Source organism: Bos mutus, chromosome 6 (genome assembly GCF_027580195.1).
Source record: "Bos mutus isolate GX-2022 chromosome 6, NWIPB_WYAK_1.1, whole genome shotgun sequence".
Taxonomy (NCBI): Eukaryota; Metazoa; Chordata; class Mammalia; order Artiodactyla; family Bovidae; genus Bos; species Bos mutus.
The window spans coordinates 112,508,771-112,534,834 of record NC_091622.1 but is presented as its reverse complement, the minus strand read 5'-3'; the positions used below and the strand labels follow the sequence as shown (position 1 = coordinate 112,534,834).

Sequence of the window (26,064 nt, the reverse complement as noted above, 5' to 3'; positions counted from 1 at the left end):
ACACTGCATGTGTCTCAATGGCATGGCTCACTTTGCCTCAGCCACCCTTCTGCTCTCAGAGACCCACCAAGGGCTGTCACCCTCCAGTGTAAGTGTCTGTGGAATGAGGAGGAGGAAAAGGAGGCAGAGGCCAAAGGTCATCTTTGTCTCTGATAGAGGGATGATGCTGAGTGTGGCTCAACTCTGTAGACGAAAGTAGCTGGGCTGGTCAAGTCCATCCCGTTAGAGAGAGATTGGTATAGACTGAACCAGGGGAGCCACAGCCACACAAGGGATGCCGTGAGGCCTGCTGCCTCTCCTGTTGCTTGAAACCTCAAGGAACCACCACCAGCATGATCATTGCCATCATTATCGTCACCACCATCTTCATCACCATTATCCTCATCAACTTCATGTTCTGCACTGAGAAGTCCTTCCCTGATTCTAGAGCTCCAGTCCCTAACCTCGGCTCTACGAATGGAGAGAAGAGAATTTGCAGGCCTCTTAGGCTGCAGTAACAAGGAGCCCACAGCATCACTGTCCTCCCACAGCACAGGTAATTTTGTCCCCGTGTTCTGTGGGATCGGCAGGATGGCCCTTCTCATCTGGTCTCAAAGGACCAGCAGATGGAGGCTGTATTATAACACGTTTCCTATGTCTCGGTGGCAGAAATAACACCACAGTGACTGTACAGTTACTGTACTCTGTACAGTCACATTTGTGATGGTGCCTCATCTTCAGGGTTACAAGGCCACACCCCCCTTCACAGGGGCTGGAGCAGAGAGAATCTTCCAGAGAACAGGAGGCTGGAGGGACAGGCCCAATGAGGACCTCACCAGTGAATAAGAACGAAGACTTTCCAGACTTCAGCGCCAGCCTCAGTGTGGGTGGTGGGAGGTGACCACTTTGGTTGCGCTTGGATTGGAATCCTCCCTGCTTCTTCTTTATGCACTTCAGCTGTGTGTCTGGGCAAGTGCCCACCCCTCTCTGAGCCTTGTTTTTCTCATCTGTGAAGTGGGGCTGTGTTAGCTGCCTGCAAGGGAGGGGGAAGATGTGAAATGGAGGTGAGAGTGTAAAGTGCCAGGCCGAGACTGTCCTCATGCCACCTTCCTTCTGTCCCCAAGACCAAAAGCACGAGGCCAAGGCAGACCTCCGCTGCATCCTGCTGCAGCTCCAGCACCTGTATGAGGTGGACCAGGACCCCGTGCTGTCTCGGCCTGTGACGGTGAAACTGCAGGTCACCTGCCCCTCCCGTGTCCTGCTCCAACACACTGAATCAGGCCCCAGGAGGAGGCACCCTCAGGAGACAAACCCTGGTGTGACTACCCAGACTCAGATGGCACCTGGCAAACACCACATCAGGGTGGTCTCACAAAGGAACCTGGGGGTCCCTCACCCTGCCTCACGGTGGTCTTCTGAATTTACCATCATGTAGCACACATGTATTTTGTTTATCATTTTTTCTTGTAGTACTTCTTACACAACACAGAAGTTACATGCTTAATAAGAAAGTGAACAGATTCTTGCACAGATTCCCTAGAGGGTGATCAGAGTCACACAGTCCAGGGGCGAGTCTGGGTGCCTCCTCTGGGCTTCATGGGCCCCTGAGCTCTGGGCCTGTCTCCTCACCTGTAGATGGGGAGGAGAGAGTCTTTGCCCACAGGGATGCCGAGAGGCTGGGGTGGGACTGTGTGCACACAGGTGCCTGGCACCTGGCACACCTGATGGGTGTCAGTGTCCCAGACCCCGATTTCTGTCCTCTCAAGCAAGCACGGCCCTCAGGAGCAGATGTAAAGGCAGAGAGCAGATGGTAGCAGCACAGGGAGCCTGCCCTCCTTGCCTCCCCTCCCCCCACTCAGGAAAGCTCCTGCAGGACAACCCCCGCCCTCAGGGCAGCTGCCTGTCCTTCATTCCCAGGAGGAGTGTTCACCCACCTCCCCTCTCAGCATGGAGGCTGGTTTAATGCTCATTCGGGAAAAGGGGATGCAGAACACAACTGACATCATCCCAGGACCATGCAGGGCTCCAGAGAGCATTGCGGAGAGACAGGCATTCAGTGTTGGAATGGCTCGACGTGCCTGTAACCTGCTGGGAGTGCTGATCCAGCTCGGCACTTGGGAGCAGCTCCTTCCAGCCTCAGTTCCTCATCTGTAAAATGGGACTGCCCCGCCTCCCGCAGGGACTTGCACTACAATGAATGTGGGGGATGCTGGGCCCTGGGCCCTGGTGCGGCTGCCGTGTTGCTGTCGGGTTCTCTGCTCAGATCTGCGGTCCGGGTGCTCACCCCTCCCTGTGCTCTGTCCTGCAGTCTGTGCTGCGGGGACTGGGCTCTGTGGTGTCTGTGGAGGAGCACTCGCTCACAGGGACCTGAGACGTGAGGAAGATGCACCGCTGGACCTGTGTATCTTCCTCACGCGGGACCCTCACGGCCACAGAGGTTCAGACGCCCTGGTCCTGACCATGCTCTGGGTCCCCATCCTAACCCTCAGCCAGACCCCAGCTCTGCCCCTAAGGCCTGTGTGACCTGGAGCTGACCATCCTCCTTCTCTGGGTCTCAGTCTTCCTGAATCAACCAAAGAAGGTTGTAGACTCTAAGTTCCAGTTCAGTTTCCATCTGCCAGGGCTCCACACCTCCACACCTATGTGTGCATGGCTGTGTGAATGTTTGTGCACATATGTGTTCAAGACCACACACGTCACCCAGGTCTAGATGAACCCAAGATTTGCATGTGTACCCCGAGGGGTTGTGATACCCTCCATGGTGTGCATTACACTGCACACCCATTTACTCCTGTGAACCCCAGGCTACTTCTTGCCTCCCAGCGTTTACCAGTGCTCCCCCCTCCACCTGGTTTGCCTTTGATCTTCATCTGGACCAGCTCCTAGTCAGGCTCTCTCAGGTTCATGGCTGGGTCAGGTGCCTCCTCTGCTCCTCCTTCCTTGTCAATTGGCTCTGACTTGTTTATCTTTTCTTTATCTACTGCACACAGCATAGTCTGGATATGTAGGTAGACACCACAGTTCAGTTCAGTCACTCAGTCATGTCTGACTCTTTGTAAACCCATGGACTGCAGCACGCCAGGCTTCCCTGTCCATCACCAACTCCCGGAGCTTACATAAACTCATGTCCATCAAGTCGGTGATGCCATCCAACTATTTCATCCTCTGTCATTCCCTTCTCCTCCTGCCTTCAATCTTTTCCAGCATCAGGGTCTTTTCAAATGAGTAGGTTCTTTCATCAGGTGGCCAAAGTATTGGAGTTTCAGCTTCAGCATCAGTCCTTCCAATGGATATTCAGGACTGATTTCTTTAGGATGGACTGATTGGATTTCCTTGCGGTCCAAGGGACTCTCAAGAGTCTTCTCCAACACCACAGTTCAAAAGCATCAATTCTTTGGCACTCAGCTTTCTTTATAGTCCAACTCTCACATCCATACATGACTACTGGAAAAACCAAAGCTTTGACTAGACAGACCTTTGTTGGCAAAGTAATGTCTTTGCTTTTTAATATGCTATCTAGGTTGGTCATAACGTTACACCACCTAAGAAGAACAAAGAATCTCCCAACATTGTACATAGTGAAGAAAGGCAGACATGAAAGATGCATTCTGTGCAATCATGTTTAGAAGAATGTCCAGAATTGGTAAATTTTCTAGTACATTAGAAGCCTTCTATGATGCCACATCACACTGCATCAGGATCTCACACACCCCACCATGTAAGGTAGCCACTATATGGAATTTTGTATCAGTGCTTCACTGGCTTTTCTTTATTGCCAGGGTTCCTACACAATACATGTTTAATATGATAAAACATATGATAACAATTCAATATTTGGAATTGTGTGCAAGTTATACCTGACCTAGAAAGTGATCAATCATCAACAGATATTCACATAATGGTTTCCCGTGGTTACAGTAACAGAGAGCCACAAACTGGGTGTGTTAAGCCATAGAAAAGGCCAGATCAAAGGGTCAGTAGGGAAGCTGCCTTCTGAGTCTGTGTGGGATACTGTGTCCCACACCTCTGTCCCAGCTTCTGGAGATGAACGGGCCATCTTTGCCCTTCATTGTGTTGTAGAAGCATCACTTGTTGTGTGCCTTCATCTTCCAAAGGCCTGTGTTCAAATTTCCACTCCTTGTGAGGACACCGGTCAAACTGGATTAGGGACTCACTCTCAAGTCCTTGATTAAAGAATTAAATCTGCAAAGACTTTATTTTCAAACATGGTCACTGGGGGTTGCAATTTTAATATCTGAATTTGGGACAGGACACAATTTAACCCATCACAGTACAGACATTCAGGGACAAATCTGAGGTGTACAATAACTTACTTCATAGTTTATTTAGTGTTTATCAGGCAGCTGCTTGTGCAAGAACTTGGAAATAGCACAAAATCCCCACCTTTGTGGAGCACAGACAACAAGGGCAGGAAGGGTATTTCATGATGTTCATTGTTTAGTCAAAGCTATGGTTTTTCCAGTAGTCATGTATGGATGTGGGAGTTGGAACATAAAGAAGGCTGAGCACTGAAGAATTGATGCTTTTGAACTGCAGTGTTGGAGAAGACTCTTGAGAGTCCCTTGGACTGCAAGGAGATTAAATCAGTCAATCCGAAAAGAAATCAATCTTGAATATCCATTGGAAGGACTGATGCTGAAGCTGAAGCTCCAATACTTTGGCTACCTGATGCGAAGAGCTAACTCACTGATAAAGACCCTGATGCAGGGAAAGATTGAGGGCAAAGGGAGAAGGGGGTGACAGAGGATGAGATGGTCGGATGACATCACTAACTCAATGGGCATGAGTTTAAGCAAACTCAGGGAGATGGTGAAGGACAGGGAAGCCTGGGGGTACTACAGTTGATAGGGTCACAAAGAGTTAGACATGACTTAGCAACTGAACAACACCACCAACACTAGAAAAAAACTACTGACTACCAGGAAGTAGATCACAGACTGCAACCCTGATAACCAATGTCATAAAGTAATATTATGAGAAATAGTTTGATTGTGCATGGACTGGGTTGAGGTGCTGTGAGCCTGCCAGGCACCTTGGTGAACAGGAAGAAAGAGCATCTTCTCTGGTGGAAACATCTGCAGGGATCAGGGCACAACAGATCAGTTGGGGAGGGGATAGATGTGAGCAGTTCTCCTGTGGGTGAGGTTCAACCTGCACAGCTTTCTGCAGCAGTCTTGGGGAGGAGCCCAAGAAGTCTCGCAAGAAGTGCAATCCTGCTGTGGGAAAATGGTGACCTTGACATTGCCTAGGTGGTGACTGAATCCTTTCTCCATGGCTGATGAATAATGTGGCCTGAGCAATTCACTTATTTCTCTGAACTTAAAACTGCCAATTAACAAGGAAACACAAACCCTAAATGATACAATGGATGAGTTAGACCCAATTGATATTTATAGGACATTTCACCCCAAAACAATGAATTTTACCTTTTTCTCAAGTGTACATGGAACCTTCTCCAGGATAGATCACATTCTGGACCATAAATCTAGTCTTGGTAAATTAAAAAAACCTGAGATCATTCCAAACATCTTTTCTGATCACAGTGCAGTAAAATTAGATGTCAATTACAGGGGGGAAAAAAGCTATTAAATAACGCTGCTGAATAACCAACAAATCACAGAAGAAATCAAAAAAGAAATCAAAATATGCATAGAAATGAATGAAAATGAAAACACAACACCCAAAACCTATGGGACACCATAAAACCAGTGCTAAGGGGAAAGTTCATAGCACTACAGGCATACCTCAAGAAATAAGAAAAAAGTCAAATAAAAACCTAACTCTATACCTAAAGCAACTAGAAAAGGAAGAAATGAAGAACCCCAGGGTTAGTAGAAGGAAAGAAATCTTAAAAATTAGGGCAGAAATAAATGAAAAAGAAAAGATACCATAGCAAAAATCAACAAAACTAAAAGGTGGTTCTTTGAGAAGATAAATAAAATTGACAAACCATTAGCCAGACTCATTAAGAAACAAATGGAGAAGAATCAAATCAACAAAATTAGAAATGAAAATGGAGAGATCACAACAGACAACACAGAAATACAAAGGATCATAAGAGACTATTATCAGCAACTATATGCCAATATGGAGAAGGCAATGGCACCCCACTCCAGTACTCTTGCCTGGAAAATCCCATGGATGGAGGAGCCTGGTAGGCTGCAGTCCATGGGGTCGCTAAGAGTTGGACACGACTGAGCGACTTCACTTTCACTTTTCACTTTCATGCATTGGAGAAGGAAATGGCAACCCACTCCAGTGTTCTTGCCTGGAGAATCCCAGGGACAGGGGACCCTGGTAGGCTGCCGTCTATGGGGTCACACAGAGTCGGACACGACTGAAAGGACTTAGCATAGCATATGCCAATAAAATGTACAACTTGTAAGAAATGGACAAATTCTTAGAAAAGTACAAGTTTCCAAAACTGAACCAGGAAGAAAGAGAAAATCTTGACAGACACATCACAAGCATGGAAATTGAAACTGTAATCAGAAATCTTCCAGCAAACAAAAGCCCAGGACCAGACGGCTTCATAGCTGAATTCTACCAAAAATTTAGAGAAGAGCTAACACCTATCCTACTCAAACTCTTCCAGAAAATTGCAGAGGAAGGTAAACTGCCAAACTCATTTTATGAGGCCACCATCACCCTAATACCAAAACCAGACAAAGATGCCACACAAAAAAGAAAACTGCAGGCCAATATCACTGATTAACATAGATGCACAAATCCTTAACAAAATTCAAGCAAACAGAATCCAACAACATATTAAAAAGATCATACATCATGACCAAGTGGGCTTTATCCCAGGGATGCAAGGATTCTTCAATATTCACAAATCAATAATTGTGATACACCACATTAATAAGTTGAAAGATAAAACCCATATGATTATCTCAATAGATGTAGAGAAAGCGTTTGAAAAAATTCAACATCCATTTGTGATAAAACCCTCCAGAAATCAGGCATAGAAGGAACATACATCAACATAATAAAAGCCATATATGATAATCCCACAGCAAATATTATCCTCAATTGTGAAAAATTGAAAGCATTTCCCATAAAGTCAGGAATAAGACAAGGGTGCCCACTCTCACCACTACTGTTCAACATAGTTTTGGAAGTTTTTGCCACAGCAATCAGAGCAGACAAAGAAATAAAAGGAATCCAGATTGGAAAAAGAGAAGTAAAACTTCCACTCTTTGCAGATGACATGATCCTCTACATAGAAAACCCCAAAGACTCCACCAGAAAATTACTAGAGCTAATCAATGAATATAGTAAAGTTGCAGGATATAAAATCAACACACAGAAATCCCTTGCATTCTTATACACTAACAATGAGAAAACAGAAAGAGAAATTAAAGAAACAATTCCAGTCACCATTGCAACAAAAAGAATAAAATACTTAGGAATATATCTATCTAAAGAAACACAAGACCTAAATATAGAAAACTATAAAACACTGATGAAGGAAATCAAAGATGACACAAATAGATGGAGAAATATACCATGTTCATATATAGGAAGAATCAATATAGTGAAAATTAGTATATTATTCAAAGCAATCTATAGATTCAATGCAATCCCTATCAAGCTACCAACAGTATTTTTCAGAGAACTAGAACAAATAATATCACAATTTGTATGGAAATACAAAAAACCTCGAATAGCCAAAACAATCTTGAGGAAGAAGAATGAAACTGGAAGAATCAACCTGCCTGACTTCAGACTATACTACAAAGCTATAGTCATCAAGACAGTATGGTACTGGCACAAAGACAGAAATATAGCTCAATGGAACAAAATAGAAAGCCTAGAGATAAATCCATGCACCTATGTGCCGAGGTCCAGCCCCGGCTGATCCAGGGAGTTTGAAACAGGGACGGCGTCGGCGAGGATCAGGATACAATAGCTTCAATTAGATATTAATTAGAGATATAAAGAGTAATAGAATGAGGATAGCTCAGTAGGAAAATTCAGTGGAGAAAAGAGGCTGAGTAGCTTGGTTTACCAGGAGACCAATAAAACTCCAAGACAAGAAGTTTGCACCACTTACGTAGGCCACAGGCGTCCTTCCATTCTCCCAAAGGAGAGGAGACACTGAGGCCTCCCCGGTCGGATCTTAGAAGCCCAGGCATAATTAGTAAGCTTGGTGGGTTCCGCTCCAGATGGAGACTCAGCCAGAGTTTGAGAGAGAGAGCGACATGGGGAGACCAGTATTTTGAGAAACTGATCCCAATTCTTTATTTTCCATGGTCTACTTTTATACACTGAGATGTTATGCAAAAGTCACGCGGGGTCAGCAGTCCTGACTTTTATCAAAGTCAGGTGCTTCATACAAATGTATACAGAGGTCTTAGGGGTGTTACATCATCTTCTGGCCAGGAGGCCTGCTGACAATTTATGACCCTCTCCTTGTGACAGCGGTCAGTCAACCAGGTCACTTATTTCTCCAGGGGTGATTATTCTTAAAAAAGACTCCACCTTCCGAAGGTACCAGATAAAGTTACATTCCTATAGGGCGAGGGTGTAGTGGGTTTTAATTAAGGAAAGAATTTACTTAGCCTAAGGTCTAACGTGATTAATATCAAAGGTTAATACTTATTTCTTTTACATATTCATTAATGTGTATAAGGGCAGGGGATGTGGAGACTTAGCAGTAAACATTGGCTCAACAAATGAAAACCCTTCACCAATACAATTTCTAATCAGCCCACTATACTTATACTAATAGTTTTCTAACTTTTCTAAGGAACCTGTTTTTAGAAGGTTTAAAGCATCTTGTGCCTCTCACGGTTGGGAGGCTGTGAGCAATCACATGTGGCCGGACAAGCCTGTCAGGCAGGCTAGAGAACCTTCAGAGGAGTTTGTAGGTTAAAACACCCCTGTTGTGCCCAGGAATTTTTATTAACTGGAGCTCTAAGTTAACTCCTTCTCAGAAAGAGGTGGTGGGGGACAGCCCCCCGTAAAGTCAGAGGTGTAGGTGAGAGCACAAAGTAGTAAAGTAGGCAGGCTCTGGTTATGGGGGTAGATGCTCGAGAATTTCCAGGGGGACTCCTGAGGCTGGATCCCGCCTTTGCATGTATCGAGCCTCCTTCCTCATGACCTTTGCCACGGGTGGAAGTCCTCACACCGGCTCCCCGCACCTATGGACACCTTATCCTTGACAAGGGAGGCAAGAATATACAATGGAGAAAAGACAATCTCTTTAACAAGTGGTGCTGGGAAAATTGGTCAACCACTTGTAAAGAAATGGAACTATAACACTTTCTAACACCATACACAAAAATAAACTAAAAATGGATTAAAGATCTAAATGTAAGACCAGAAACTAAAAAACTCCTAGAGGAAAACATAGGCAAAACACTATCTGACATAAATCACAGCAGGATCCTCTGTGATCCATCTCCCAGAGTAATGGAAATAAAAGCAAAAATAAACAAATGGGACCTAATTAAACTTAAAAGCTTTTGCACAATGAAGGAAACTATAAGCAAGGTGAAGACAGCCTTCAGAATGGGAGAAAATAGTAGCAAATGAAGCAACTGATGAAGAATTAACCTCAAAAATATACAAGCAGCTCCTGCAGTTCAATTCCAGAAAAATAAATGACCCAATCAAAAAATGGGTCAAAGAACTAAACAGACATTTCTCCAAAGAAGAAAATGCAAATGAAAACCACAATGAGGTACCATCTCCTGCTGGTCATAATGGCTACTATCAAAAAGTCTACAAACAATAAATGCTGGAGATGGTGCAGAGAAAGGGAACCAACCCTCTTATACTGTTGGTGGGAATGCAAACTAGTACAGCCACTATGGAGAACAGTGTGGAGATTCCTTAAAATACTGGAAATAGAACTGCCATATGACCCAGCAATCCCACTGCTGGGCATACACACCAAGGAAACCAGGATTGAAAGAGACATGTGTACCCCAATGTTCATCACAGCAGTGTTTACAATAGTCAGGACATGGAAGCAACCTAGATGTCCATCAGCAGATGAGTGGATAAGAAAGCTGTGGTACATGTACACAATGGGGTATTACTCAGCTATTAAAAAGAATGCATTTGAATCAGTTCTAATGAGGTGGATGAAACTGGAGCTTATTAACAGAGTGAAGTAAGTCAGAAAGAAAAACAGCAATACAGTATATTAACGCATATCTGTGGATTTTAGAAAGATAGTAATGATGATCCTGTATGCAAGACAGCAAAAGAGATACAGTAAAGAACAGTCTTTTGGACTCTGTGGGAGAAGGCTAGGGTGGGATGATTTGAGAGAATAGCACTGAATCATGTATATTATTATATGTGAAACAGATCACCAGTCCAGGTTCGATGCATGAGACAGGGTGCTCAGGGCTGGTGCACTGGGATGACCCTGAGGGATGGGATGGGGAGGGAGGGGGGAGGGGGGTTCAGGATGGGGAGCAGATGTACACCCATGGCTGATTCATGTCAATGTATGGCAAAACCACTACAATATTGTAAAGTAATTAGCCTCCAGTTAAAATAAATAAATAAATTTAATTTTAAAAATAAAATAAAATGTAATATTCAAGTCTTCAAGAAAAATAATAAACTGAATTAGGCATTTATTATTTTTTCATGACTCATAAAATGACCAGATTAACTACGGTCAGAATAAAGGAGCGATACTTTCTCTGTACCTTTGAGTCTCATGTGAGTGCACTGTGGCCCAGACATGTATTGTCTCCTCTCCCCTCCCCTCACTCCTAACAAAACTCAGTACATTCCATATAGGAAGCTCTCCTGTGATATCCGTGACAGACACCTTTCAGACCAAACCCGACTATCTCCAGAAGCATGAAGGTTGCTGCCTGGTGGACCAGGGTTTGAACATTTTAGGGTGTTATAGACACTTCTGAAACCTTTTGGAAAGCTGTAGATCCTGTCACTGAAAAACTACACACTCACACAAAAGCCTGCCCTTTGACACCATGGAGCAGATGGATCTTCATCAAGGTTGCCATCTTGATAAGGCCATTCTACTATTAGAAGCAAAACCAAATTCACTCTTCTACCACCTGAGAGTCTGCACAGAACGGAGTCTGATCAGGGTGAAAGCTAAGGCTTAGGCTGGCATTTTTTAGGAGCTCACAAGCTGTCAGAGATGAGTCACCAACCACCAAGACCCACCCGATCTTGCAGGGGCGGGAAGTTTTGTCTGTTCATTGTTCTACTTGCAGAAACTTCAGCACTTGTTGAATGAATGAATACATGTCCCATGACCCTCAGATGTTTATCATATAAACTGTTGCCCAAATTTTGTTATGTTATTGATTGTAAAGAACTGTCCTCAGGACTTCATGTTAAACTTGATAGAACATTGACCTTCCCACTTGTTTTCAAGACAGCACTGCAGCCTGCTTCTATCTTTTGGCTGCATCTCCTGTCACATTTTCCCTGCCTTCCATTGTGTGCCATTCTGCATATTTGATGAGCGACAACACTCTGCTAAGTAGGACTGCAGCTGTGTCTGGGGTGGGGACAAAGGGTTGAAAGGGGCAGGACACAGAGGGAATCACAAGCAATTAGAAGAGATTCTATGGAAACTTTCTGAGGTTCATTGTTAAGAGAAGTAGGGTGAGTCCATATCAGGTGTCATTTTAGTGGAAGCTAATCTGCGGGGGGGTGGGGGGTGGGGTTGGAATAACTTTTACCTGGCATGAAGACAGGAGGGCTGGGAAAGGATTCACCCCAGCTGGCATAATGGGAAAATGAATTAATAGGCTTAACAGAGTGTGTTTTTCCAGTAGTCATGTACAATGTGAGAGTTGGAACATAAAGAAGGCTGAGTGCCAAAGAACTGATGCTTGGGAATTGTGGTGCTGGAGAAGACTCTTGAGAGTCCCTTGCACTGCAAGGATATCAAACCAGTCAACCCTTAAGGAAATCAACCCTGAATACTCTTTGGAAGGACTGTTGCTGTAGCTGAAGCTCCAACACTTTGGCCACTGGATGTGAAGAGCTGACTCACGGGAAAGACCTTGATGATGGGACAGACTGAAGGCAACAGAAGGGGGTGGCAGAGGATGAGATGGTTGGATGGCATCACTGACTTGATGGACATGAGTTTGTGCAAACTCCGTGAGATGGTGAAGGACAGAGGAGACTGGTGTGCTGCAGTCCATGGGGTCACAAAGAGTCAGGCATGACTTAGTGACTGAACAACAACAAATAGTTGTGTACTAGAGTCATGTGCCAAAGTAACAGAACTAATAGGATGTGTGTGTCTTTGTATGTGTGTCTGTATGTGTTTGTGTGTGTCTGTGTGTGTGAGAGAGAGAGAGAGAGATTACAAGGAATTGGCTCACATAACTGTGGAGGCTGGCAAATCCAGAATCTATAGTGTAAGCTGGCAGTCTGAAGACCAAGGGAAGAATTGTAGTTTGGCTCCAGTGGAAGTTTGCTGGCAGAATTCCCTCTCCCTTGGGGGAGTCAGTCTCTTTCTTAAGGCCTTCAACTGACTGGATGAGACCATCCCATATTATGGAGGGCAATCTGCTTTCCTGAAAATCTACTGTTTAACCCCCATCCCCCCCCCCCCCAAATACCTTCACAACAACATTTAGAGTAGTGTTTCTCCAATATCTCTGTACCATGTCCTAGCCAAGTTGACACAAAATTAACCATTGTCACAGCACCACTTAGGAAAACCTAATACAAGCATCTGGGTTTGTCCAACAGCTGTGTTAGAGCAATATTCTAACCCTGCTGGGCATTCACATACTTTCAAGTCCCCTTTGTAAGGGTATGGCAACTCACTCCAGTATTCTTGTGTGGAGAATCCCATGGACAGAGGAGCCTGAGGGGATCCAGTCCATGGAATTGCAGAGTCAGACAGGACTGAGCGGCTAACACACTTAACACTTGTAATGTCATATGCCGTGCCTCCTTATCATTACTGACTTGACCTGGAATCCTTCTCCAACCTTGCTTCCTTTACCACTGGAAAAAGTCTCCTCTTCTGTCAGAGTTTAGATCGAGTGTCAACTCTGGGACGCACACAGCATCCCCTCCCGAAGCATGAACTCCTTCTTGTGTCCTTTCTCCATATGCTGTTAGAACACTGATCTCATTGCTCTGCGATTGTTTGTACACCAAACATCAGGTTAGCCAAGTGGTTAAACATGTACCCTTTAGCTTCAGACTTCCCTCCATTTAATTCCTGACCTTGGCAAGTGATCCAACCTCCTTATGCCTAAGTTTCTCCATCTATGAAATGGGACTTAAGTAGTACTATACCAACAAACTTGTGCTGAGGACCTATGACTTACAGTATGTAAAGCTTTTAGAACTGCAGGCAGTAGCCACTCCAAAGAAGAGTGAAAAGTGAAAGCGAAAGTCGCTCAATCGTGTCCGACTCTTTGTAGCCAGTCCATGGAATTCTCCAGGCCAGAATACTGGAGTGGGTAGACTTACCCTTCTCCAGGGGATCTTCCCAACCCAGGGATCAAAACCAGGTCTCCCACATTGCAGGTGGTTTCTTTATCAGCTGAGTCACCAGGGAAGCCCCCAAAGAAAGGTGGTTATTTTCATTCTTACTGTTATTGTTGCTCTCTGATTCCTGTGTCCTATGAAAAGACTAGGTGTCTCTGGAGGTCAGGCATATTACCATCTTCCTCTTAGCATCTTTCCTAGTATTGAGTGAAATATACCAAGAGTCTCTAGACATTTCTTGGAATGTATACTGTCTTATATGTACAGGGTGCCAGCCAGTATACAAAGGCTGGCAAGACTATCATCCACGTAACATCACATTGTTGACAAAGGTCCACATAGTCAAAGGTAAGGTTTTTCCAGTAGTCGTGTACAGATGTGTTGGATCATAAAGAAGGCTGAATACCAAAGAATTCACGCTTTCAAACAGTGGTGTTGAAGACTCTTGAGAATCCCTTGAACAACAAGGAGATCAAACCAGTCAATCCTAAGGGAAATAAACTCTGAATATTCATTGGAAGGACTGATGCTGAAGTTGAATTTCCAATACTTTGTCCACCTGATGTGAAGAGCCAGCTCATTGGAAAAGATGCTGATGCTGGGAAAGATTGAAGGCAGGAGGAGAAGTGGGCAACAGAGGATGAAATGGGTAGATGCATCACCCACTCAATGGACATGAGTTTAAGCAAACTCCAGGAGACAGTGAAGGACAGGGAAGCCTGGCATGCTGAAGTCCATGCCAGTCAGACATGACTTAGTGACTGAACAACAACAAAAAACTCATTACCACATTGCAAGGTCATTAATATTCCCATTTAATAGATACTAAGTGAATCGCCCAGCATCACAGACAGGTGGCAAGTGGCAGTCTCTAACTCCAAGATCAGTGAGAAAGAAGCACAGAGATGCTATAAATTCAGAAAGTTTTCTTTTCTGGTGCACGTACCACCCTCCCTCCTCCCACTTCCTTATTCTTTCTGCCAGTAACACAGACATCCTGGACTGCGAACCCTGGAAAAAGAAAAGGGAGGTTTCCATTCACACCAAAACCTGGATTTAGGTGCAGGTTATTAATACAAGATGTCCTCGGCCGTGACCGTGGCCTCTTCGATCTTGGCCTGGACCTCCGGCAGGGGGATCTGACTGATGGCCACCACAACCAGGTTAGTGGCGTGGGCTGAGGCGCTGGCCACGCAGATCCAGAAGGACTCCTCGTACTGCTCCTCCACCACCACGAAGCGAAACAGCTTCTCCCGGAAGTTGGCGATTCGTTCTGTCAGGTCGTGAAACTTTACCGAGGTCATGAAGCTGGCGATGGCCAAGGCCACGACTCCACCTGAAACCCAGAAAGTACACCCTCGTACAGAGCCCTTTTTTCCGCAGTTCAACTCCTAGAGGTGAGGTGGCTTTTCTGGGGCACAAGCAACAAACTTTTGAGGTTTAAGTTGCTTGGCTGTGTCCGACTCTTTGCGATGGATCCCATGGACTGTAGCCTTCCTGGCTCCTCTGTTCATGGGATTTTTCCAGGCAGGAATGCTGGAGCAGATTGCCATTTCTTCCTCCAGGAGATCTTCCCAATCTGGGGATTAACCCAGGTCTCCTGCATTGGCAGGTGGGTTCTTTACCACTGAGCCACCAGGGAAGCCCCTTAAAACATTCGGAGGGTGACACAAATTTTGATTTGCTTTTAAAAGCGGCAGATAGTTCACTGTGTGAGGGGCAAGAGGTGTGGGAATCAGCTTCCTATCAGATCAACTTTGAATCTCAAGCCCTCTAATTTTTTCTTTACCCAGTGCAGGGCACTTACCCACGTTGGATAAGCTCAATCTCTAACTAATTCAGCCTGTGTATGCAGACCCTGAGGCTATAAGGAAAGATGCAAGAGCATCTTATGGGGTGGACTGGAGGATCAACAGAGGGCTAGACAGTTCTCTCCTCTTTAATATCCTCCTTCCAAGCTTAGCGATAAGAAAAGATAAGAGAAGCAGGAAAGGAGAGGAGAGAGGGGCAGACTTCATGTCTTTCCCTATCTGCTGCTTCGGACTTGCACCTTCCGGATTCTCTCTGGTTCTTTTTCTCTCCCCATGTCTCTCTTTTGCTCAACTTTTCTCCTATCCTGATTTTAATTAATATTTTAAAAACACATTTATTATTCTCTTTCTTTAGATTATTATTCTTTCCTTGAAAAAAACTTGGACATCCAAGATAATCATAAAGATGAAAAGACAAATTTGCTTTTCCCCCTAAAAGTCAAATGAAAACACTTGGAACATTTTAGTATATTTCTTTACATTTCTCTCTTTTTAACAGAATTAGTATTATGGTACTCCTATTCTTTTACACTTGATTTTTTTCTCTCTAACTTGAAAATTTTTTTTCCATGTTGCTAAATATTCTGTTACAGCACCACTTTAAATTGATCTATGATGCTTCATTCCAGTGACACACTTAATTAAGTTTAATTAAGGGTAACTTCATTACTGGATTTCTAGATTGCTTCCAATTTTTGATATTATAAAGTGCTGCCGGAAACACCTTTTAATGTATATTTTTGTGCTCTTTTCCAGTTATTTTCTTAGCATAAATTACTGTCTGGGGTTGTTTAATCAAAGGCTATTCATGTTTTTATGCCTTTTAAGAGTCAAGTTTTGTCAAATTGCCTTCTTAAAAATACTATGAGCTTGAGAGTACTGCCTCAAGAAGGAAGGAAATTGACCTAGATAAGCATTTATTTAAAGAGTGAGATTGAACACTTTCTACATGCCAGTCACTGTGAGGATTCAGGCAGAGATATGCAAGTCTAGATGGGAGTGAGCCATGTCTATAAGAAATTCTACATGATGGTCACAGTCTGCAAATATAGGCAAGTATGTAATAACTGATTTACTGACATTAGGTTCTAATGCATGATAAAGTAACATTGTTGTCATTGTTCAGTCCCTAAGTCGTGTCCAGCTCTTTGCAACCCCATGGAGGGCAGCACACTAGGCTCCTCTGTCCTTCACCGTCTCCTGAAGTTTGCTCAAATTCAGGTCCATTGAGTCAGTGATGCTATCTAAACATTTCGTCCTCTGTCGTCTCCTCCTTTTGCCTTCTTTTTTTTTTTTTAAAATCAACGTCACTTGTTTTTATACTTGCTGGTCATCCTGTATAAGGTAGTGAGGTAGTGGGGTTTATTGACATCAGGACACCTTCACCATTTGACCTGGATTTTCTGAAATCATTTTCACGATTTTGTTACTTTCATTACAGGTGATTTTTTTTTTCAATGCTGAACTAAAGGTGAATTAATTTCTATATACCATATACTCTCCTAAATTAACACACCTGCACACACTTATGCACATCTTTTGACTTGGGTTTTCTCTTGGAAAATAGGTCATGGTGGTCATAGATGACACCATGGATTAATGAAAAAACAAAAGGCTTAGACTCAGTTATACCTGGGTTGGAATCTTGCCTCTATTGCTCATGACTATGTGACTTTCAGTGCATCTTTTAACATCTCTGAGCTTCAGGTTCTTCATCTGTAACTATGGGTCTAATAATATGGCAGAGTCCCTTGGATTGCAAGGATATCAAACTAGTCAATTCTAAGGGATATCAGCCCTGAATATTCATTGGAAGGAGTGACGCTGAAGCTCCAATACTTTATCCACCTGATGCACAGAGGTGACTCATTGGAAAAGACCCTAATGCTGGGAAAGATTGAAGGCAGGAGGAGAAGGAAGTGGCAGAGGATGAGATGGTTAAATAGCACTATGGACTCAATGGGCATGAATTTGAGCAAACTTCAGAAGATAGCAAAGGACAGGCGAGCCTGGTGGGCTGCAGTCCATGGGGTCCCAAAGAGTCAGACACGACTTAGCTACTGAATAACAACAACAAACATAGGGAGGTTGTGAGGGTTACAGAAAATAAGGACTGTGAGCCCCCCAGGTTCCTTCTCCTCTGTTCTTTGTGAGTTTCCTCCAGCTTCATGGCAGCAGCTCCCCTACCACCGGTCCCAGGGTCCCCATCTCTCCACCCCCATCTTTCTGTCTTCCTTTGTCTCTCATCCCAACCTCTTTGCTTCTCCAAGTCCTCAGCCACTCATACACACTAAGACCTGATTCTTCATGATGACAGCTATTCTTCAGCTTTTAGTAAGAAGGACATTGGTGCCCATCAAGAAGGTAACAAACCCAGGGAAGTGAAGCTTGAGGTGGGGTATTTTCACTCCTTCACACCTGCCCACCTGCTTGGAACTCAGCCTCCTGGTGATGTGGGCAGGAATCTCTCTCCCCATGGGGCCTCCCTTACCTGCAAGAACATTCCATAGACAGATGCCCCCAGGGCCGTTGACTGCCCGGTATGGAACTTGGATCATGTTGAGAATGGCAAAGCCCATGCTGACCAGAGCCAGCGCCAAGGCCAAGAAGAGGAGCAGCAGAAGTGTGACATGGAGGCCTGCGTTGAGCTCCTTCACCAGGTGTGGGAAGACTGCAGAAACAAGACACAGCCAACACATTAGCCTCAGAGCTCAGCTCAAGGGTACATGGCCCAGGCTGCTGACCATGAAGGCGTTAGTACAGCAGAGTGAGGGCAAGGCAGCAAGCACTGGGCTTCCAAAAAGCAAGAGACTTCCCAGATAAATTTACCCCTTATCAGTTGCCCAACAATCTTCGCTTCCTTAGGGTGGATGCAAAATCAGAATATACCCCAGCTGGGTGTTTAAGCTGCATTGGCCTTGCGGCTCTGGGATCTGGTTTGAATTGATCCACACAAGCCCCAGGGGGTGTCTCTTTAGCAAAGGAGCCTGGCACGAGAAGCAGTCTAAGAAGGCTGATCACAAAGCTTTCATCAGGGTCAGAGTGTTGTTTGTCCAAATCTTTTGCAACCCCATGAACTGTAGCCCACCAGGCTCCTCCGTGCATGGGATTCTCCAGGCAAGAAGACTGGAGTGGATAGCCATTTCCTTCTCCAGGGGATCTTCCTGACCCAGGGATCGAACTTAGGTCTCCTTCATTACACATGGATTCTTTACTGTCTGAGGCACCAGGGAAGCCCCATAGTCCTATATACCATATGGTATATAGAGTTGAGAGTCACTGGCTTCAGTTATTATATATGAATGATTTAAAACAATGAAAGCGGGGACTTCCCTGGTGGTCCAGTAGGTTAAGACTTGGTCTTCCTGTTCAGGGGGTGCAGGTTTAATGCCTGGCTGGGAGAGCTAAGATCCCACATGCCTCATGGCCAGAAAAACAAAGCATAAAACAGAAGCAATGATGTAACAAATTCAATAAAGACTTAAAGAAATAAAACGATGAAAGCTAAAAAAATAAATAAAAACACCTGGGCAAGCCCCTTCCTCTGCAACTACTCTGAGGTTTCTACTGAACACTTCCTGGTCTAACCTGGGTCCATCCTGTGCACTCCCGCATCCCTGCTTCACTACTTGGCACCAAACTGACCAGCCCGTCTCCCACCCCAACTGAGAACCAGGACTCAAAGCTTTCCTGGCTCCACTCTCTGCCTGACCCCGTCCCCCAGCTCCTTTGCTGGCTCACCTGCTCATTTTTATTCAGAGAAGGCTGGTGTCTGCCAAGTCTGAGAACAAGAATTTTGTTCCCTTTAAAGTGTCCTTTCCACTCAGAAGTTTCCAGACACAGCACAGTTACATCTTTAGTTCTGATCGAATTTTCCTTTTAGTTCCGTATTTCCATGTGTATTTATCTTCATGTGGTTATCTCCTCGGCCTGAGAAACTTTACCCTGGAAAATGAACTCCTTCCCATGGGACTTTTCCCTGTAGGACTTCTCATTTTCATTTCCATTCCTTATATCTCAGTGTCCTTTAGATTTTTATTTTTTATTGCAGACTCTCAGCATTTTTTTTTTCATTCCAAACGTGGTAGCTTGTGCCTGATTACCTAATTGTTTCCTTATCCCCTTACTTGCTCATGCAATCCTTAGGACATATGACCAGCATAATAATCCTCACCAAACACTTAAAATAGAAAATCATCACCTATGTGATTGGCAAAGACCAAAGGTTCGCTAATACACGGTGTTGACGAAGGTATAGGGAAGGAGATGCTGTCAAACCTGGTAGTGATATTAATTTATACAACTTTCTTTGCGAGGAATTTGGCAGCATGTCTCACTGAAATTCCACTTCTAGGAAAAGCACTCCCACATGTGCTCAAAGCTGTATGTGTGTGTGTGTGTGTGTGTGTGTGTGTGTGTGTATCAGATATTCCTTAAAGTAGCAAAAGGTTGGAGAGAAACGAAAATATGAATTGGTGCTGTGCTGATTCCTGTCCAACTCTTTTCAACCCCATGGACTGTAGCCCCCCAGGCTCCTCTGTCCATGAAATTTCCCATGCAAGAATACTGGAATGGGTTGCCATTTCCTCCTCTAGGGGAATCTTTCCAACACAGGGATAGAACCCATGTCTCCTGCATCTGCCGCATTGGCAGGCAGATTCTTTACCATTGAACCACCTGGGAAGCCCATGAATCAATAGGAGACTGATTTAATTAATTAAAGCACAGTTCACACAATATAGCTTTTGAAAAGAATTAATCATATCCATGTACTGGTATTAAATCATCTCCAGATTTGATCTAATAAAAAATCGAGAAATAACCATTACTATGATGGGCAAGGGCATTTTGGGGCATATGAAGTGATATGGGGGCTTCCCAGGTGGCACTGGTCCTAAAGAACCTGCCTGCTAATGCAGGAGATGTAAGAGATGCAGGTTTGATCCCTGGGTTGGGAAGATTCCCTGGAGGAGGGCATGGCGACCCACTCCAGTATTCTTGCCTGGAGAATCTCATGGACAGGCGAGCCTGGTGGGCTGCAGTCCATGGGGTCACAAAGAGTCAGACATGACTGAAGGGATTTAGCACACACACACAGCATAGCAGGAAAATCAGATAACTTGGATAAGCAAAGATGTAAAAATTTAGTGCTTGCAGAGCTGAAATTCTAGAAGCTTTACTTTGAATTTTCCTTTTTAAAAAAGAAATTATTTATTGGCTGCGTCAGATCTTCATTTCAGCACGTGGGAGCTTCCATCTTTATTTGCTCCCTATACTGGGAGTGTTGAGTCTTAGCTCCTGAACCACCAGGCAAGTCCTGAATTTGAATAAGTATTCATATTGTGTACATATAAAAGCTACCTTGCTTGAATCCCAGAAGTGATTAATCAACCTATCAGCATCTCAAATTAGATAATTATGTTATTATTACATAATTTGTAATACCCTAGAGAAGTCCAGAGGTCCTTTTTACCCCAGCAAGGCAAAAAATAATTTAAAAAAAATTGATACATTAGATTTCATTAAAGTGGAAAAATTCTGCCTTATGAAAGACAGTGTCAAAAAAAACAACAACACGGTCACTGAATGGGAGAAAATATTTGCAAAAGACACATCTGAGAGAGGACTGTTATCTAAAATAGACAGTAATAAGAAAAGTGTGAGAGCTGAAGTCAGTTACAGGTCTGGCTGTGGATGGAATGTTTTGGGGTGAGAGGTGACGAGGGCCCCAGCAAATTGAAAATGATCAAGCACATACTACCTTTCAGGCATTACATCAGCTGCTTTTACAGAAATTATTTTCTTTATTGGTTTCTCTGATCCTCAGTTTCCTCATCAGTTAGATGGGCATCAGTAAGATCTCCTTTCCAGCGCAGAAATGGATGAAGGAAATGAACAAAGAAGGAAGCTTGTAACACTCATGTGTCACTGCTCAGGGATCACTTACTGCCTTTCTCTTTCCCGGATGGAAAGCTTCTAATGGCAGACATGCCTCTGTTTAGTTCATCCCTGTTTTCCTCGAATATCAGGCCCACAAATACTCTACAATACGGGTGAATGTGTGAACGTGGCTAAATAAGCATCTGTCTCTTTCTTTCCACTCAAATGGCTAGGTTGTTTTGCTTTTATTTCAGAAAGTCTGGGTATAAACAAGGATCTTAATCATGATTGTGCTGCATATGTGAGTGCTTATATATGTGCTCAGTCGCTCAGTTGTTCCAACTCTTTGCAACCTCACGGCCTGTAGCCCACCAGGCTCCTCTGTCCACAGGATTTCCCAAGGAAGAATACTACAGTGGGTTGCCATTTCCTTCTCCAGGGGATTTTCCCTACCTAGGGATTGAACCTGAGGTCTCTTGAGTCTCCTGCATCGGCAGGCAGATTCTTTACTGCTGAACTAGCTGGGAAGTCATCCTGTATATATAGCTCTTTGCTTTTCTCCCTGGTTGATTTGGAAACTGACCTTCCTGGGTGACTCTAGGGGAGACCCCTCTGAAGGTGGGAATGGAGGCTGTTTGTCTTACAAGACCTAACCAAACCCTCCTACTCCAGTTTACAAAGCACTTTCACACCCACCCCCCAATTCTCCTGATCTGCACACAGGCCCTAGGAGCAGGATTTTTTTTAAATTTCTATGGATAGTAGTAGGTAAATCCTGATTCTGTCTTGGGGGTGGTGGGCTCTGATGCACCCCCTAGGTACCTCACACAGGTAGGTGATGTTGGCTCTAGGAGCTGTACATCTAAAGGTAGAAATATACTCTGCTTTCTCTTCAAATCATATAAATCTTTCACCTTTTACTAAAGGTAGCAAGACTCACTTCTGATGAGAATATCCAATACAGAATAAAAACTTTGCAAATTATCTACAACTGTTTAAAAAATTGTGCATCTCCCACTTTTTTTTTTTTTTGTATAAGTGGTTTGAAATAACCTTAATGCTACCAATAATTTTTTTTCCCTGAACCATTTGAGGGTACATTGCTCCTTCAACCCTGAGTACTTCAGGGGCAGTTTCCTCAAAAAGGGCATTCTCTTTGACAACCATGATACAATTATGAAAATCATTAGGTCAACACTGGCGTATGACTGGTGTTTAATCCTGATGCCCGGTTCAAGTTCCATCGATTATCCTAGTGACGTCATTTACAGTAAATGGACCCAGCTCAGAACCGAGTACTGCACACAGTTGTCATCATTTCCTTTTAGCCTGTCCTATTTCTTTGTTATATTTTTTTATTTATTCATGTTAAATGTGTTTTCAGCTTTCTATGTAATTTTTTATTACATTTTATGGGAGTATAGTTGCTTTACAATGTGGTGGTTAGTTTCTACTGTACAGCACCATCAGATTTGCTGATATATTTTATCCCCTCATATTCTTAAAAGACCTAGCTATTTTTTCAGTATCCCTTGTCCAGTTTAATTTCTGGGTAAATATAAATATTCCCCAAGATTTTTCTTATTGCTATACCTAACAATTTTTAGTATATATATATCCTTCGTGTATATAAGTGAAGCCAATTTGTATTGTTTGTCAGTGGTTCCAGTTTTCTCTCTTTATATGTTTAAGAAGATACTCTGGCTAAAGAGAGAAAGTGAAGTCGCTCACTTGTGTCTGACTCTCAGCGACCCCATGGACCGTAGCCTACCAGGCTCTTCCATCCATGGCATTTTCCAGGCAAGAGTACTGGAGTGGGTGCCATTCCTTCTCCACTAAAATCCTGACATAGAGAAATCAAATAATGAATAAAATTCCTTATTCCCTTGTTTTTCCATTATGTGGGTTACTTATGTATTTGTAGGCTACTGTTCTTACTGGTAATCTGTTTTATTCTGAAGACATGCAGAATATTGGCCTTTTGGGGCTTGGCTTTTCCTTCCCAGAGGACCCTTCATACGCTGGGCTTGGATTCCTGCTCTGTTTACACGCAGAGAGGCTCTGACGTGACCTGGATGTCCGCCTGGCCAGGTCGGTACCTGCTCAAGTTCACAGACAGCAGCTGTGCCCGAGCTCTCCCTGCCAGGAAACAATGGGTTCGGGCTTTGAACCCAGGTAGTCTGATTCCAGTGCTCGGATGTAGAGCTCTTTGGCTTTTTCTTAGACTCTGAAACTTTTATATTAATATAAACAGAAGTGTAAGTCTCATTTCAGCAGCTGGTCTACACTTGCAGGCTAGACTGGCTGAGTGCACCCCAGTTGCATGGCCTGCATCTGAAGTCTGACACTGTTTCCTGGCTGGTTGACCTCATGCAAGTTAGGTAATGAAATCTCCGAGTGTCCGTGTGTAACCCTCTGCAAAATGGAAATGTTAACAATGCCTTCTTTATAAATTTGTTACAAGGCTTAAGAGAGATAAGCCATGGAAAGCATTCTGTAGAATGTCTGACACAAGTAAGCACTCAATATATTAATAGTGATTATTCATAGAGGTAACTACAAAGATCTACAAATCTCTGCAGAAAGAAAAAAAAAGATCTTTTCTTGATGCTGAACAAGAGTAAGTCCTTGGCTTACTGTGGATTTTGTCATCATGCCTTCGACTGAAGCGGCTCTTCAATTCTGCATTTAGACACAAGCCTACTCCAGTATTCTTGCCTGGAAAACCCCATGGGCAGAGGAACCTGGTGGGTGGGCCACAGTCCATGGGGTCGCAAAGAGTTCGACAGGCTGACAGAGCGCGCGTGCACGCACCCCATACAAGTATTTACAAATAAGCGTTCTACAGCAGCTCTGCGGCCGCAGTATACTCACTCGTGAACTGGGACTGGCGGCCCCCCAGCCCGCACTGCCGCACCTTACAACCGCGGAAGAGTCCGTAGTAAATGTCTCCGATGAATTTGACCAGCTCTGGATCCGTGGCGTTGACGAGGTCCACTCCCGTCTGACAGAGGATTTTCCCACTCAGCCAGTGGGGCAGTGCCAGGGCAGCGATGATCAGGATGAAGGAGGAGAAGCTGAGCAGAGAAGCCAGCCCGTACCACGCCTTTTTGAACCATCCAGGCATGCTGCTGAGTGCAGGTCATGCTCCAGGGGGCCCAGCAACACCGGGGGTCCTCAGCATCTTCCAGACACTGGGTGATCCACTGCTTCAGGGTTGGCTCTCCCAGACGCCGGCTCAAGAGTTCAGGTGCGTGTCCTGGTCCTCCCTCAGCACCTGCCCCCACAGCCCATGTTTACTACAACCACAGGGGAAGTGTCTACAGGGACGTCTTCACCTGACTGCAGTGTGGAGGAGTGTGTTACCCAGGAAGTAACCCTATATCTTCCACTAGACTAAGGTTTCAGAAGACAGTTTAACTGTTCTTCATTTCGAGTATTTGAATAACCCTACTGCGGCTCTCTTAAGGACGAAGGAGCTATTAGCAGGCAAAATCAGGTAGATCTGAGTCTAAAGAGACAACAAGCAGTCTCACAAAATGCAAACGGTAGAAGGAAAACAAAGATGGAAAGACTAGCCTTTGAATGTTGCCAGCAATGCGTGGTATCAGATGTTGATCTCTTTGATGCGTGCCTGGGCATTGCTTTCTCTGAAATGTCACTGCTGTCAGAACCCCTAGAAGTGTTATTAACACCATGAAATGACCTCTGTTCTCAACCCTTTTAATTGAAATGCGTAAGCAAGGTTTTATGATTCTTGAATTTATCACTGGGTGGATCCACTGTGGGTAAAATTGCAGCTTTGAGATGGCTGGGGCAGCCTGGACCCAACCCTTAAGTACACACACACACACACCCCCTTTATCCTTCACAGGTCATGTCATCTGAATGGGAAAGTGTTTTTCTAATGTTTTAGCAAATAATCTCCCATCACCCTGCTGGGGTCTTTGTCTCTTCTGATAGTGAAGATCCCCTGGAGGAGGAAATGGCAACCCACTCCAGTATTCTTCCCTGGAGCATCCCTTGGACAGAGGAGCCTGGGCGGCTACAGTCCCTGGAGTCGCAAGGAGTGGGAAAAGACTGAAAGACTGAGCACAGAGTAGTGAAGGTATGTCACTTCCTTTTCACTTACAGGCACAAGGAATGCAATATTCCCTAATTTCTATCTTACACGGTGCATTTAAAGTTTTAATTTTTAGACAATTGCCGAATGTCAACTTCATGTCACGTGAGGCTGGCAACAGCCACTCAGATAGGTTTGGGGGCAGAGTGGGGTTGACATGGCCCAGTGAAATTCCTCCTTTGGTCTCAGATCTCTGGAGGGGGTCCTGGGGGTTGCATTGTTAACCAACAGGAGTTCAGGGAACCAGGCTCACCCCTGCTGGTGCTGCAACCCATTGTGGGGGGCAGGGGACGGGCCTTTCCAGACACTTCTTTCCTGAGGAAACTGAAGGTCTGAGTTGGGGCTGGAGATCAGGTCTTTGAAATGCTTCTTCATCACAATGACCTTGACATAGCAATTTTTTTTTTCTGGTAATGAACAACATACTGTGAAATGAAAATACGTCCTGCCATATCAATAAACAAGGAATGAAGCAGCCATCAGTGATTGCTGGCCTCCAAAGGTGAATGAGGGCTCCCAAAACTAATTGTGACCCATGTCATCCAGTGGATGTAGCGGCTCCTCCCCAGGCTTCCCCCAGCCCCAACTGCTGAGGAGCTGGGAGAGTGCAAGAAGCAAGGTGAATAAGGAAACAGGATTGGCCCCAGATAGCTGAGGTGCATATGAAAGGAATGAATTCAGTGAGTACAGAGGCTTGCTTCTTCCCAGACATAGAAAGCCAAGTTCCTTAACTTGATACCTGATCTTTGATGTTCAGATTGCCTGCTCCCTTTGTTGCAA

General features: G+C 44.4%; 1 protein-coding gene across 1 annotated transcript; it reads right to left on the bottom strand.

Moving 5' to 3' along the window:
* Nucleotides 1-14,540: 14,540 nt before the first annotated feature.
* CLRN2 (clarin 2) lies at nt 14,541-24,288 on the bottom strand. Its single transcript, XM_005902821.2, has 3 exons — nt 24,036-24,288; nt 17,773-17,952; nt 14,541-14,806 (listed from the first exon to the last, which is right to left on the bottom strand). The coding sequence occupies exons 1-3, from the start codon at nt 24,286-24,288 to the stop codon at nt 14,541-14,543; spliced, it is 699 nt and encodes a 232-aa protein (XP_005902883.1).
* Between the last annotated feature and the right edge of the window lie 1,776 nt (nt 24,289-26,064).